Raw genomic sequence first — 16,676 nt, 5'->3', positions numbered from 1 at the left:
AGCACAGACAGGGTTTTGCATTGTGGACATTTTAATGAAGAGAAAGATTGTATGACAAGTCTTAGATTGCCTTCTGATGGCAACTTTTTAGCTACAATGCCCAGTAATGTCAGTAGGACCAATGAACCATCTAATCTGAACTAGAGATCTGGATCCACTGAAAGGAGATGCACCTCACTTACTCCATACAAGCTGGGTGTGTGATTTGGTCTAATATAGTCAAAACTAGCTAACATTCATGACCGAATTCTCCTGTGCCATGAAGCATGAAAAGTATTGTTCACCATGGAGCCTATGTTAGTAACTGGAGCTGAATCTTGCTCTTCAAATGACAGAAGAAAAAATTCAACCAACTGCAGGACTGTGGTACTCAATGTTGACACTTCAATCTCCAAAAACAGCACTTTTCGTCAAAACTTTTCAAACTTGAAAACCTTCTAGTTAATGAGATTATATCCACAGCTGAAGATGAAATTCCTTTCCTCACAAGGATCTCCCAACAACAGCCAGGCAAGATGCCTGTCTAGGCAAGGATGAAACACTTGAGATTGCAGATGTTCAAGCAGGTTCAACCATGCTAGGATTTTCCTGGGAATGTAGGAGCTAATTTCTAAAGCAGATCATTCACCCAGAGCTGTCAGAATTATTTTGCAGTTTTTACCCTCAGTTTTTGCATTATTTTTGTATCAAAACCAAGGTGGGGTTAGACAGGGATCAACCCTCCAACTGACTGATAGTGCATCCACAGCCAAGGCTTCTGGGTCCATGACCAGGAAGACAAGTAGTTTGTGATTCCGCCATGTCACTAAAGAGGACTACTAAAGTGCACAGATCCAATGAAAGACTGACCAATGAACAGACCACTCACTGAGAAGGGTCTGGCCTCTTCTTGACAGCAAGTCAGCCTGTTGGGAATGTGTCTCGTCTGTGGTAATCTTTAGCTGGAAGCACCAGGTCAGGAACCTCCAAACCAGAATGAAAGTATTACATGATTTCATCCCCCTCTCCCATTGATGGAGTCAGGCCATCACCTCCAAGTTATCCAACTTAATAAGGACTACTCTCCCATAAAGTTGGTTCTCTCCCAAAATTAAAAGACTATAGACTTCCTTTCTATAAGGCTGATGTGATGAGGTAACTCTTCCAGACCCCCACTTGCCATGGCTAAGCATGGCAAAAGGTAGACTCCCCAACTGTATAAACAGGCATTCTTTCATACTATAACTTCTGACTGGGGCCTTTCCAAGGAGATTCATGCCATGAGCTAATGTTCATTGCACTAGTGAGACAGGAATAGTGCTACTTTGGTTGTCATCATAACTTGCTGACTAAGTTGATCAGAAATGGGATGCCACTAAGTCAGCAGGAATATCTACAAAGGACACATGAGAAGGCAGCCAATCAAATAGGTATAGCAATGTATTTGCTGACCAAGCTGAGAATATGAGAAGGATGCCAAGAAGAATCAAATAAATACAGACATGTATTTGTTGCACTGGCAAATGGAAAAGCAAGCTGGAGAGGCAGTTCCAGTACAGTCAAATAGTAATGTGATCCAAAAGATGCATTCTTTGTCTGTTTTTCTTGTAAAGTTAAAAAAGGGCTAGTAACACGAGATCGAATACAGAAGATGTTACTCAATCATGCAGAGGCAGAATGGAAAACATTCTTATCCACCGTGTAAACAGTAGGAACATCATATTTATAAGGGTAATGTTTTTATCTACTTTCAGAAGCACATTATGGTAAATATCTCCAAATATGATTGACACCAGCATGGTGAAAATGTTGCTAGTGACTAACTTTAAGAAAAGAAAACCAAAGAAATGCCAGAACACTGATGGTCTGAAACTTCAATTTTCTTTGCCAACTGTATCATTTGACAGAAGGAGGGATGTTCATCCTTGTCTACTGAAGCCTTCACCATGTAAACTTGGTTTGTTGTTGATAGTGGTGAGCATTCAGAAAACAGCAACATCCGATATATTCCTCAACAGCCATTTAAAACTAAACTCAGCCTATTTTCCACTGTGGGAGCGGAGTAGGCTAAACCATGACGGTTATCACTACACTCACTGTGGGAATTGTCCTCCTCAGACATTGCATGTCTGTGTGGAACACTGTCAGTAGCACGGGACCATCATTTCTATGTACCTCACAGTATATGGACATGGTGCCTCATGGTATATGGAGCCTCATAGTACATGTACATGGTGCCTCATAGTACATGTACATGGTACCTCATCATATATGGACATGGTGCCTCATCATATATGGATATGGTGCCTCATAGTATATGGACATGGAGCCTCATAGTATATGGACATGCAGCCTCATAGTATATGGACATGGTGCCTCTAAGTATATGGACATGGTGCCTCATAGTATAGACATGGAACCTCATAGTATATGGACATGGTACCTCATAGCATTTGGACATGGTGCCTCTAAGTATATGGACATGGTGTCTCATAGTATATGGAAATGGATCCTCACAGTATATGGACATGGTACCTCATAGTATATGGGCATGGTACCTCATGGCATATGGACATGGAGCCTCATAGTATATGGACATGATGCCTCACAGCATATGGACATGATGCCTCATAGTGTATGGACATGGTACCTCATGGCATATGGACATGGTGCCTCATGGCATATGGACATGGTGCCTCATGGTATATGGACATGGTGCCTCATAGTATATGGACATGGTGCCTCATGGCATATGGACATGGAGCCTCATAGTATATGGACATGGTGCCTCATAGTATATGGACATGGTGACTCATGGCAAATGGACATGCAGCTTCATAGTACATGCACATGGTGCCTCATGGTATACTGACATGGTACCTCATAGTATATGGACATGGTACCTCATAGTATATGATCATGGTGCCTCACAGTATATGGACATGGAGCCTGACAGTATATGGACATGGTGCCTCATGGTATATGGACATGATGCTTCACAGTACATGTACATGGTGCCTCATGGTATATTGACATGGTACCTCATAGTATATGGACATGGAGCCGCATAGTATATGGACATGGTACCTCATAGTATATGATCATTGTGCCTCATAGTATATGGACATGGTGCCTCACAGTATATGGACATGGTGCTTCATGGAATATGGACATGGTGCCTCATGGTATATGGACATGGTGCCTCACAGTATAAGGACATGGTGCCTAATGGCATTTGGACATGGTGCCTCATGGCATATGGACATGGTGCCTCATAGTACATGGACATGGTGCCTCAAAGTATATGGACATGGAGCCTCACAGTATATGGACAAGGAGCCTCACAGTATATGGACATGGAGCCTCACAGTATAAGGACATGGTGCCTCACAGTATAAGGACATGGTGCCTCACATCATAAGGACATGGTGCCTCATGGCATATGGACATGGTGCCTCATGGTATATGGACATGGAGCCTCATGGTATATGGATGCAGCTTATCCATGAGCAAAGATCTCAACTTGAAAATTTTAAATAGTTTTCTTAATATCATAATGGCTGTAAATCTTTGGGTATGAAAAAATCTTTCTTTTCATGTCCCAAGACTGGTACGCATGTAAACAAAAAATACCACTTTTTATGGCAAGATTGACACAGGTCACACAGCAGTGGCAAGAGGTTTCACTAACCACACCAATAAACCGTTATAAACAACTATGATTGTTTTCGTTATTTTGCCTGTGCACAGTCTGAGTTCTCCAACATGAAATTAAATAAGGTAAATGAAGACTTCATAAATTACAGGCCAGTTCAAATTTACCCATGTGACCAGACTGAACAATAATGTACAGTACAGAGCGCAAATCGTGCTTGCAGCCCTTAAATCCTTGTTTATTCCCCAAAAATATTAGATGCAAATTTTGCTTTATTCATTATTTCTACCGAAATCACATTCTTGCAGATCACATTTCAGCTAGGTGTACATAGCTGTTTCATTTACATTGATCCATGTGCTCACAAGTTACTCTTTTTCAATGACATAAGCAATCCTACAAAAGGTACATATGTTTAACTGCACAAGGCACATAACCAGCATACATTAAAATAATGTTACATGTTCATGAAAGAATGACAACAATAAAGGCTAAAATTCTGAATACTGATCAACTATGATCACCATTGATATATTTTAGTTTTGAGTTTTGGCTGAACAAATTCATAATTTTCCACACATTGGAAAGTTTGTTGTTTCAGCATCACCTTTGTTTTTAATTGGTGGATTATCTTTTGTTTTCCAACAACAATCCAGGACAGTTAATCATTAAACCCCTGAAAATCGCTTGGCTTAAGAAATTTTGTATAGTGGCTATACCAGTATTTTGACAAGTCAAAGCCTTTCACTCCATAATATTAGCATATTACAATAATTTTCAAAGCATTTTTCCTGAAACTTCATTCCTGTATTTTGGAGATATTTAAGTTCAGTGCAGTAGTGCCTATGATTCAATTCCAGGGGATGCACTTCATTCAGTGCAAGTTCAAACCTTCAAAGTACATGCGGTGGCACCATTGCGCAAATATGCTCACTAAGCTAGATGACATTAAGTCTAACTCTTCTGTCTTTAAAAATGTTAACCTATTCTTACCATTTACAAGAGCAGTCATTTTGTACCCATCTCTTTGGGCAGTCGGCAGGGAATGACTGGCAGTCATAAAAGTTTTCTCCACAATATCCCTTATTGTAGTTACAAACACAAGTGAAGATACAGTGCCCCTGTGCATCACAGTTTGAGATCTTCAAGTTTTCTGGAAAATAATAACAATTTTTGTCTGAAAATAGAAACTCACAATGCATGTACCTAACAAGAGCAATTTCCATATGAACGAAACCTTCATTAGAAAACAAGTGTTTTATAGCCATTGATAATGTAAGATTTGAATGAAATTAACATTATTTCCTTGTAAAATGAAGTACAAGAAACAATACCACCACCACAAGGTGATATACAAGGTTTCTTCAAACTGCCATTAAGACTAATCATTAGGAGATTCTGAAAGACTATGACACATGAGACAGGCTTGTATCTAAACTCACTGATGAAGCAGGGATCAATAAAGCATAGGTTTGTATCTTTGACAAAGCAAGGTTCAATGCTGCACAGGCCTGTATCAAACTCTTTGACAAAGCAAGGTTCAATGCTGCACAGGCCTATATCAAACTCTTTGACAAAGCAAGGTTCAATGCTGCACAGGCCTGTATCAAACTCCTTGACAAAGCAAGGTTCAATGCTGCACAGGCCTGTATCAAACTCTTTGACAAAGCAAGGTCCAATGCTGCACAGTCTTGTATCAAACTCTTTGACAAAGCAAGGTTCAATGCTGCACAGGCCTGTATCAAACTCTTTGACAAAGCAAGGTTCAATGCCTGAAGTTGTTTCAGAATACATATCAAAGTTATCTGCTGTTTTCTTGGCAGAGTTCTTAGAGAAAGCATAGTGTTGCCAGGTTACTCACTTCAAAGCCCTATCACTCGAATAACACTTGGCGAATTTTGATTTGGATCTACTTAGTTACCAGCAGCTTGTGGAGGGTGAAAGCATGTACACAATTGCAAGGACACTACTACAATGTATTGTTGTTATTATAGTAGTAGTAGTAATTGTTGTTGTTGTTGTTGTACAGGGCTGATACAATTCCAGAGTAATATTTTCCAAAGCACTTGTCAGGGTCACCTTTTTTAAATACCAATTATAAACAAGTCAGGCAAAATCTAATGCTCATGTTTTAATTATTTTATCTAACTTTAATTGGCTGTTCAAGCCCTCTGGGCACAGTGAATGTTTTGTATCTAACTTTCAACATAGTGCATGCCTAACTCTACCTCTGGCCATAATGAATGCCTGAATCTTCCTCTTGGCATAATGAATGATTGAATATTTCTCTTGGCATAATGAATGCCTAACTCTACCTCTGGGCATAATGAATGCCTGAATATTTCTCTTGGCATAATGAATGATTGAATCTACTTCTATGGATAATGAATACCTGAATCTCCCTCTCTCGATGTATTCATTACCATCTATCACACCTACTGTAAGTGATAATTGATATCTGTTGAATGTGTGCATGTTCCATTACTCTTCAAGTGCATGTTCCATTACTCTTTGACTGCATGCTGGGCCAAGAAACCAAATTATTGGCCAATCAAAACAAAATAAATCAGGCATGATTAATTTGCAGTTTTAAATGACCTTGTTGCACTGTGCTCACAAAATCCCAGATACTCATGAGCAGATCACCCTTTGATCTCAATCCAATGAGTCAATCCAATTAAATTAATGGAAGGCACTTTACTGAATATTAAATGCAAGTTTTCTTTATGAGCTTATTAAATGATGGTAGCGAGTCTTGAATTCTTTTAAAAGATTAACCATATGATCAACTTCTACACATGGTATTGTACTTGACAGGCAGCAATTACACTGATTAAGGATCTGTCTGTATTTACAATTAAATGACAAAATGTATGACGTTCACTTATTAAAAATGAAGTGATCTTTACTATTCGGATAAAATAAGTTTACTAAATTATTTTTTATAAGCAAGTTCAAAAGGAAGATTTACAGAAAAAATTTCACATGACACTGAAGGAAAAAAAGCAAATGGCTGCCAAAGAGAAAAAAGCCAGACACTGTAGCAGCAAAAAATGGCAAATACGATAAACTAAAAGACAGAAAAAAATGTTCAGCCACATTGGGTTGATAATTATCCAGTGCTTGAATTTATTGCCTCTGAAGAAAAAAGTTTTACATGAAGTTGAAAATTCAGCCAGTGTAAATGTCAATGGAAATTCAGCCAGTGTAAATGTCAATGGAAATTTAGCTGGTGTAATTGTCAATGGAAATTCAGCCAGTGTAAATGTCAATGGAAATTCAGCAAGTGTAAATGTCAATGGAAATTTAGCCAGTGTACATAACAATGGAAATTTAGCTGGTGTAATTGTCAATGGAAATTCAGCCAGTGTAAATGTCAATGGAAATTCTGCCAGTGTAAATAACAATGGAAATTCAGCCAGTGTAATTGTCAATGGAAATTCAGTGTAATTGTCAATGGAAATTCAGCCAGTGTAATTGTCAATGCAAATTCAGCCAGTGTAAATGTCAATGGAAATTCAGCCAGTGTAAATGTCAATAGAAATTCAGCCAGTGTAATTGTCAATGGAAATTTAGCCAGTGTAAATAACAATGGAAATGTAGCTGGTGTAATTGACAATGATAATTAAGCTGTGTAATGGTCAATGTAACTGACAAATTAAGGATTAAATCAATAAAGTCTCATGGCAGATTTGGACACAGTAACACCACTGCCAAAAATCCCTGAAGGTATATTTCTAACAAAGATTCTACTAGGAAAGACCATTTTTGGAACTAAATATGAATGAACTGGTATATTTTGTTAAAGAACAAGAACTGTTTTTATTAAATCCTTCACCATATCCCAATAATGAAAAACCATTTCCTGTCATGGAAATGCTACATGTACTCCAGACACAGTGTTGAATTTGGTGCCAATTACAAGAACAGCATCAGGAAAAAAGACTTTGATCTGACAAATATCTTAAGAGAAGAATTTTCAGTTCTTGCTGAAGAAGCAATGCTACCATATCAGGGCAAGAAACAGTACATGAAAGATACCTTGATGATGGAATCTAAAATATTATGTCCTGTAAAGAACTACATAGATTGTAGATTATTGCATTTGTTTTACTAAGGATTAAAATGTGAACACATCGAACTGAATCTGGGCAAATGATTTTAAATTTAGGAACTACTTGTCCTGGACAAGCAGATAAAAAAAATTGATTAGCCATATTGTAGTTGTGATTGTTGCAGTTTTATTTTATTTTCAGAATATGTGATGAGAAATATTCATGAACGAGAAAGTAAAATTGCGTCTTACACAAGAACTGCTCTTATATTTGCACAGTTGTCTCTGAGCATGACAAAAATAGTGTGATCAGTAAACTAATGAGTGGTTCTAAAGTTGTTTAGATTCTAATGAGTGGTTTTGACAAGTTGTTTAAATTCTATTGAGTGATTCTTATAAGTTGTTTAAATTCTACAGAGTGGTTTTAAATTCTAAAGATAGGTTCTAACAAATTGCTTAGATTCTACAAAGTGGTTTTGAAAAGGTGTTCAAATTCTAATGAGTGGTTTTGATAAGTTGCTTAAATTCTACTGAGTGGTTTTGATAAGTTACTTAAATTCTACTGAGTGGTTCTGACAAGTTATTTAAATTGTTCTCATAAATTATTTAAGTTCTACTGAGTGCTTCTGATAATTTGTTTAGATTGTACTGAGTGGTTTTGACAAGTTGTATCTCTTGAGTGGTTTGACATGATGAATAAATTATATCGAATGGTTTGATATGTTGCATAAATTATGTTGAGTAATTTTTATAAGTTATTTAAAAGTTTACATATTTTAGTAATGACAATATCTTATGAAGGATTGGAATCATTTGTACAAACTTGAAATCCTTTGTGCCAGGATGCTTTCTGTCAAATACTGTCCAGTTTTTCTGGGTGGTTTTCCAGAAGTCTCATTTTTTTTTTAAATTCTATATATAGTACTGGCCACTATATTTCAAAGCAGATCAGCATCAAAGCTGTCTAATGCAACAGTATCTTCATTCAAATATGGTCCTCCACATACAAAACGACTACTGCAGCCACAACAACTTGTTTTGTTTTTACCTAAGCAGGAAAACTATTGACAACACCCATTTTCATTCTTTTAAAAGAAATTTAAAACACATTCAAGTTAACAAAAATGTACAGTTTGAAATCTACCCACCCACCCCAAGCAGATTTTGTGCTAATTTTATTTATCCAACTGGCATGTTCAGTCACTGATTAAATATCTCAAAATAAAAAGAGACATAACAAATTTGTTTCCCATGTACAATTTAAATACTTTACAATCTTTTAATGACCCCATTGGCATGAAGTTTCTCTGTTGCGTGGCCAATACTTCCTGTGCATCATGCAGGGAATAAGCTACATTAAGTTCTGAGTGGTGCTTCTTCTTTACTGGAACAAAGAATAATCACCAATCAAAATTCATAGTACCATATTTCCCTGCATGACCGGAAGTGTAGCTTTTAAATATGACCCAAATCAATATGATACGAATGAACAAAGAAACTTATTCAGGTGAAAGCAGTTATTAAATGATGAGTAAAGTACTTCATTATACATCTGGAACTCATTTGGAATGTCTCCTTTAGGCTGAACATGCTGATGGGATAAGATAACTAGCATGGAATCAGCAATGGGAGGGGACAGATTACAACATGTCACCTTGTGTCAATTTATAGAAGGCAAGTGGGTGTTGTCAGCATTTTTTTCTATTTTGTGGACAAAAATGAGTGTCTGTACATGTGCCAGCTGTCTCATATGAATTCTCAATTTATAGAATAATAAGGCAAGGGACTAATAATTATTCATGTCTGCTGAATATTTAAAGTAACTTGCATACAGTAAGTATCATTTTGTATTGATTTTCCACCTCCTCTATCTATATGTGTATCAGTTCCGCAAAAGTATTGAGCATTGATATATCGATGAATCATTTCACCCCTACCACCTCTATCTATACATGTATCAGTACGGCAAAAGTATTGAGCACTGATATATCTATGAATCGTTTCAACCCTATGACCTCTATCTATATGTGTATCAGTTCGGCAAAAGTATTGGGCATTGATATATCGATGAATAATTTCACCCCTACCACCTCTATCTATACATGTATCAGTTCAGCAAAAGTATCGGGCACTGATATATCTATGAATCGTTTCACCCCTATGACCTCTATCTATATGTGTATCAGTTTGGCAAAAGTATTGGGCATTGATATATCGATGAATAATTTCACCCCTACCACCCCTATCTATATGTGTATCAGTACAGCACTGAAGAACCGTGAGAATACACAGCACATACACATTACTAGCAAAATATGTGTACCAAATTTCATACACATATCTTAAATGGATTTGGTGTTTTGCCTCCAAAAAAGAACAGTAAAAAATGGATGGCAGAGACAAAAGCATTCAATTTTACCTACCTTCTGGATTGCATTCAATTTCACTGGTGCATTTGGCCTCTGATGCAGTTGTTGTGTTGTCCACTTGGTAAAGTCCATCTGGGCATTTTTCTATCCTGTCAGGAGTCCCATTTTCTTCACAACTGATGTATTCATACCCTGATATGATATAAGACCAATTATGAATTATGAAAACAGATGGCAGATAAAAACTATTTGTATAAATCTGAAAAGCATTCAAGATGCTGTCACATCTGATCAAATAGTGTTGACTGTCTTTTAGGAAATTTTTTAAGGTTTTTCGTTTTTTAGTACAAGTGATGGTATTTGACAATGGCTTCTCTGATACAATTTGGTAAAATTCTGTTGTTTGACCTTGAGAAAGCTCAGCATAATTTATAGAAAACTTCAATATTTGTTTTTGTAATATTGTCATTGTATATGTTTTTTGTGTTATCAAATATTGTAAATTGCTTAGAGCTTCTAAAGATTAAGCACTCTATGTCCAATAATAATTATCATTATTATTATTATTATTATTAAATGTAAACGCTGAAGCATTTAGTTTTACTTTTATTATGAAATACCATCACAGAAACCTATACTTGTAATATGAAATGTTAATTACTGAAGGCTGTGGTGTATGTTTTCTTGTGATATGAACTGTAATCACTAAGACTGACATGTACCTTTGCTTGTAATGTAGCTGTAACAATTTTCCAGTCATATCACTACGATGTCTGCAGTGTGGCAGTTTAAAGTGTCTTTAAGAAGAATTCAATCATTAAGAATCATTACTCTAAATGTAACAATAAACTGTTAAAATATAACATAGGCACCAAAGTTAGTAAGTGACAATAAAAAAGAGTTCTAGACACTACAAATGTTTAACAGAAAGAACTAAACTTTACCTTTTGGGAGTGGCACAGTTATACAGCAAACACGTGTGCGTGTCTCAGGGTTAACATGGAGAAATAGTCCTGACTCACATCTCCGTGTTTGAAACGTGCCAAGTGTATTACATGGGAGAATCTACTTACAAGAAAAGAAAACAAAACTAAATTTTTATTTATATTTGTAAAATATATATGCCCCCACCTTACTGAGAAAATCCCTAAAATTATAAAAGTTCAATAAGTTACAGATTTTTACAACATTTTACAGTAGTCATATATATATATATATATATATATATATATAAACACACAAACATGCATGTAAAAACTTCATCAACCTTAAGTGAAATTTGCTTTTAACACTTTACCATGCATGAGCGCTTTTGGATGTCTCTACCATATTCCAGTGGAAGCACCTTTTGATGCCAGTGTATCCCCTTGGGGTGCAAGACTGAGAGTCAAAAATCTCCTTGCTGTCAAAAGTGAGAGTCAAATTAAAAATATGGGGTCTCTGAAGCATAAATGACAGTAAAGGGAAATACTGGATGCCTAGGTCCATTTCACATGTAAGCACATTTGGACACTTGGAAATCATCAATTTAAAACAGATGTGCATTTTGATGCCTGCAGTAAATACTGGTTATATGGACTGGTTTTCAAAGTGTCAGCTTTATGGAAAACCCACTATAAGAAACTATAGGCATTGAGGTAAATGACCATTATGTCATATCATGTGACTGATATCAAAGATTTTTACTGTACACTGCTATTTATAACTGGCTCCAATTCTCCATTATCCAAAATGGAGGAAGCAGACTTCGTTCAGCATTTTACAGAGCTGGGTTGATTAGCATCGTGAATATGAAGTCTTCAGTAAGTCAGATATAGAATCCAAATTTGATGAAGGCAACAATGATATTTTTTTAATTATTTATTTTCATGGTGTTTGTTTTTTGTAATCTTATCATTATATATGTTTTTTATGTTATAGCTGTTTAATGTTGAAAAGCGCTTAGAGCTTCTAAAGATTAGGCACTATACAAAGTCCTCATTATTATTATTATTAGATATAGGTTCCAAAGCTGATGAAGACAACAATGATATTTTTAAAATTATTTTTCAGATTCAGAGGATTCAGTGATACAAACATAAACAAACCAATTAACTGTGAGGTTGAGACAAGCCTGTTATAGTTAGACATAAACAAACCAGTTAATTGTGATGTTGAGATAAGTCAGGTATAGTTAGACATAGACAAAACCAGTTAATTGTGAGGTTGAGACAAGTCAGGTATAGTTGGTCACACAGCCTGATGGTGATACAGACATAAATGAACCAGTTAATTGTGATGTTGAGAGAAGTCAGGTATAGTTAGACATAAACAAACCAGTTAAGTTGAGGTTGAGACAAGTCAGGTATAGTTAGATATAAACAAACCAGTTAATTGTGAGGTTGAGACAAGTCAGGTATAGTTAAACATAAACCAGTTAATTGTGAGGTTGAGAAAAGTCAGGTATAGTCAAACATAAACAAACCAGTTAATTGTGAGGTTGAGACAAGTCAGGTATAGTTAAACATAAACCAGTTAATTGTGAGGTTGAGAGAAGTCAGGTATAGTTGGTCACAAAACCTGATGGTGAATTAGGTTTTGTTTCACACACACACGAAAATGATTTTATTCTTAAATCCATCTATAAATAACAAAAATTCACACAAATGGTTAAAGTAAGTTGAACTTAATATATGCTAAACTGCTTTAAATTTTACCAGCAGGCCTATTCAAAGCGAATGATTTAGGTAAAAGGTGTTTTTATTTATAGCACACTGTATCATGTGGCTTTGTCACATGTATACAGCCTACACAGTAACACACACTACAAAGTAAACAGATGCCTGCTAAAATACATCTAATTTCAAAATATTCCAAAATTTAAACAATAATTTAAAAGTTCTGATGACTTCAATGTTCAAATGTGCCAGGTGCATTGGCTACTATAATTTCAGATTGGGCCTCTCCTGTATTCTAAGTGAAGTACCTGTTGGGCTTGAAAACTAAATCTATTTATCTGATTAAATTCTGATCATGCTGATGAATGCAGAAATTTATTTTTAAAATGTTGAAAGACTAGTCAGTTATTAATATCTATCCCCATATATGTCCCTAATTGTTATGAAGATCATCTACTTATCATACTTCTATCAAAAGCTGTAATCTTTGTGTACAATGTGAAGCATGTGACCAATGAATAGGGAACAGATTGACTTGATTATCTATAACTAGTGCTCACTTGACTTTAACATACATGTGATTCTACCAGAGGTAGGAAAAATACTGTTTTGAATATTTATGTGCATTGGGTACCAGAAGTTGTTGTTGTTGTTGTTGGGTTTAACGCCATTTTTCAGCACGCGATTGGCTATATATGGCGGCCAGTATTAATGGTGGAGGAAGAACCCGGGAAAGAACCACCGACCCACGAGAAGCTACTGGCAAGCTTTCTCACATACCCACATTAGCCGAATCCGAGACTCGAACCCACGTAGACAGCGGTGAGATGGCAGTGATCCGTAACGAAGAACGCTTTAGACCACTCGGCCACTCGGGGCCCCGGTACCAGAAGTAATTGTGACCATTGCAAAACTTCATGACTGAGTAATGGAATCAAGGTTAGTATGTATACACATCAAGGTGTTAATCAATTACTTTGCTGCAGTAATCTGGAGAGTTTAGGCCAAAATACAGGATAGCAATAATAGGAATCAAATATGGTCTATGATGGCTTTAGACTCTTTGATTAAAATCGTAAGTCTGTGTTCCAAAAGTCTGAGAGTGCTGTAGTGTCTTAAAAAGTTAACTAGGGCATATATATATATATATATATATATATATATATATATATCACTGTTGTTGTTGTTGTTCTAGGGTTTAACGCCATTTTTCAGCACAAGATAGGCTATACATGGCGGCCACTATAACTGGTGGAGGAAGAACCCTGGAAAACCCACGGAAGAACCACCGACCCACGAGAAGCTACTAACAGGCTTTCCCACATACCCACACTAGCCGAGCCTGAGACTCAAACCCACGCAGACAGAGGTGAGTTGGTAGTGATCTGGAATGGTGAGCGCTTTAGACCACTCTGCCACTTGGGGCCCCTATATCACTTATGTGATTCAAATGTTTCTTCAATAATACTTACTAATCATAAGATGTTACAAGAAGATTGACTAACAAGCCCAGCTGCTTTGAACAATGCATGACAGATGCAGGTTCATACCATAAACTCATCTGACCTTTAACCCAGTGAGTCTAAAGATGTGTCATCATACTTTTAAATCAGTTATAGGTCAAGTGTCAATCTAATATGATTCAAAAAAAGTTTTTCTTTATCTATCTATGACTCTTGCACCTATATCTATTCAAACTGCTAACATATTTGCAATGAAAAATTGATATGTGAAAAGGATATATCAGCCACTTTACAATTCCTCCAAATGTATGTTTTTTATTTTAGCGTGAATACTTACAATACATAATATCACCAACAATTCACACAGGAAGTGGATGAAGGTCTTCAAAGGAACATTCCACAGAGGTGTCATTCACATTAGCTGGAATTAAAAATAATGCTTATTTGAGTTCAGAAAAACTATTAAAAGAAAAAGAAAACTATATTTTCTGTTTGCAATAAGTATGAGCTCCAGTGCTAAATAAAAATGTAAAAAATGTCAACAAATTTTAAAAGCCGTTATAATGGCATGAAAATGTAATATACAAAACATAACACCATATCTACAAAACACAATACCATATCTACAAAACACAATACCATATCTACAAAAGACAATACCATATCTACAAAACATAATACCATATCCACAAAACACAATACCATATCTACAAAACATAATACCATATCTACAAAACATAATGCCATATCTGATTTGTCAAGCAAAAGTTTCTATTTTTAATGTCGAAAATTCCCAATAAATTAAAATAATACTGGATTTATAGGCTTTATCTGGGTAATGGATTTAATTTTTCAGCAATTCTAGGAAGTAAATTTCAGATCATACTACAATTCAGTTTCACTCAGCAGAATGTACTTTCATTTTGCAGCATATTTAAATTAGACTGGCAGCATCCTTATAACTTTTGTTATAATTCTGCAAACTAATTAGAGTAAATGCCGTAAACATAATTTTTCTGATCAATTTAGTAATGGGCATCAAAAACATCTACAAATGTAAAACTGATTGGTTACTGTTGATGAGCCATTACTTTCATATGCACTGTAATAAACAGCCCATCCCACCTTATAAATACATGTATAGTGTAATTTGGTAGTAATTAGTAAAGGGCCTTAGTCACATGACTAAATCAGCCTCCTAAATGTGAAATGATGGTCTAGATCATGACTGATTGGGGACCAGAAAACATGTACTGGTATGAATGGTCCCCTACCAGTCATGTCATAAAGAAGGGGGAAAAATGGAGAACAACTAGTTGGTTTATGTCTAGCACTAACAGCAATCACCATGACATCACTGGGCTTGGTCACTTGGAAAGTTTCCAGGTATGGCTGGCAGAAAACCCATAGGCTTGCTAGGTATTTGATCACTATGATATTGTCAAAATAATTATCTCTCTCTTTTTGTAACTAACATTCACTTCTTATGTTAGGTTTTAGGCTCTAAAAAAACAGTAACAAAAGAAACAGTGAAAACATCAAGCATTGAAAATTTTAACATTTTCCTGGAAAAACAATATAAAAATGAAAAAATAAGAACTTATGGTTTTAAGAATCAAACCAAAAATAATCCAAGAATAATCCATGAATTAAATTTTAAAAGTCCTAGTAATGAAATGTTCTAATCAGGTTAAGAGTCCCCATGAAAAATCCAAAATGGAAGATGATGACATATACTGTAGCCTTTATGTTATGGATTTGTTTACAGTTCTTTGTTGATTCATAAACAATAATATTCCTGTGTTTGAATCTCTGAATAAAATTTAATGAAATGTCTTTGTCCAAGAATTCTGTATGAGCATTCAAATGTTTCCAGTAAAAATAATTAATCTTTAAGAATCCAAATAATTTGAATAAAAATTAAAACAACTCCAAACTGGTCACAAACAAACATTTTTCAAGTGTCCAAGGTAAAAGCCCAAACTAGAAATATCTAAATGTTCAAGGTAAAAACCCAAAAGCTCTCTAAACATCACTATTGTATCTAAATACTGCTCAACTTCTGGAAACCCAGAATTGTGAAATAGAGTCAGTTTACATCTAAAAATCACATACTCCCAGTATGACCTTGATAAAAACCAATCATTTTACTCCAAGAAAAAATAAAAATAGAAAGTTGTTTATTAGTCTCAGTGATTTCTGAATCAAGGTTGGAAACTAAGTAAAAAATAGAAATAGTGTTTCTATTATTAGGTGTTTACGAAAAGAGTCAGTTAAAACTGAATTTTCTGGAAAATATCAAATTCCTAGTAAACAGAATTCGACATGTAATGAAATTAAAAGTAAAAAGATTTTAAAACTTACAACAACTAAACCAAATATATGTAACACACTCTAAATATACTTTGGTCTATTGTCAATAAAAGTGGTTCTAAAATTGATGTTAGTCATCTATGTTCTTCCATCAGATTTCCATCCTAACTTACTATCATGTATACT

General features: G+C 35.5%; 1 protein-coding gene across 2 annotated transcripts in view; it reads right to left on the bottom strand.

The window, feature by feature from the left end:
• Nucleotides 1-16,676, bottom strand: part of LOC149774872 (uncharacterized) — a 72,383-nt gene that overhangs the window by 43,026 nt on the left and 12,681 nt on the right. For both annotated transcript variants that reach the window (XM_089944653.1, XM_089944654.1), the window contains exons 2-5: nt 14,515-14,598; nt 11,002-11,122; nt 10,112-10,249; nt 4,628-4,787 (exon numbers count right to left, since the gene is read on the bottom strand). In XM_089944653.1, the coding sequence (XP_089800779.1) occupies nt 4,628-4,787; nt 10,112-10,249; nt 11,002-11,122; nt 14,515-14,589 (494 nt within the window). In that variant the 5' untranslated portion in view covers nt 14,590-14,598. The remainder of the gene's footprint in view (nt 1-4,627; nt 4,788-10,111; nt 10,250-11,001; nt 11,123-14,514; nt 14,599-16,676) is intronic.

The sequence above is a fragment of the Sinohyriopsis cumingii genome, unplaced genomic scaffold (assembly GCF_028554795.1).
Source record: "Sinohyriopsis cumingii isolate HCF-2022 unplaced genomic scaffold, ASM2855479v2 utg000127l, whole genome shotgun sequence".
Classification (NCBI taxonomy): Eukaryota; Metazoa; Mollusca; class Bivalvia; order Unionida; family Unionidae; genus Sinohyriopsis; species Sinohyriopsis cumingii.
Note: the sequence above shows the minus strand (reverse complement) of the source record. Positions and strands in the feature narration are given on the sequence as shown.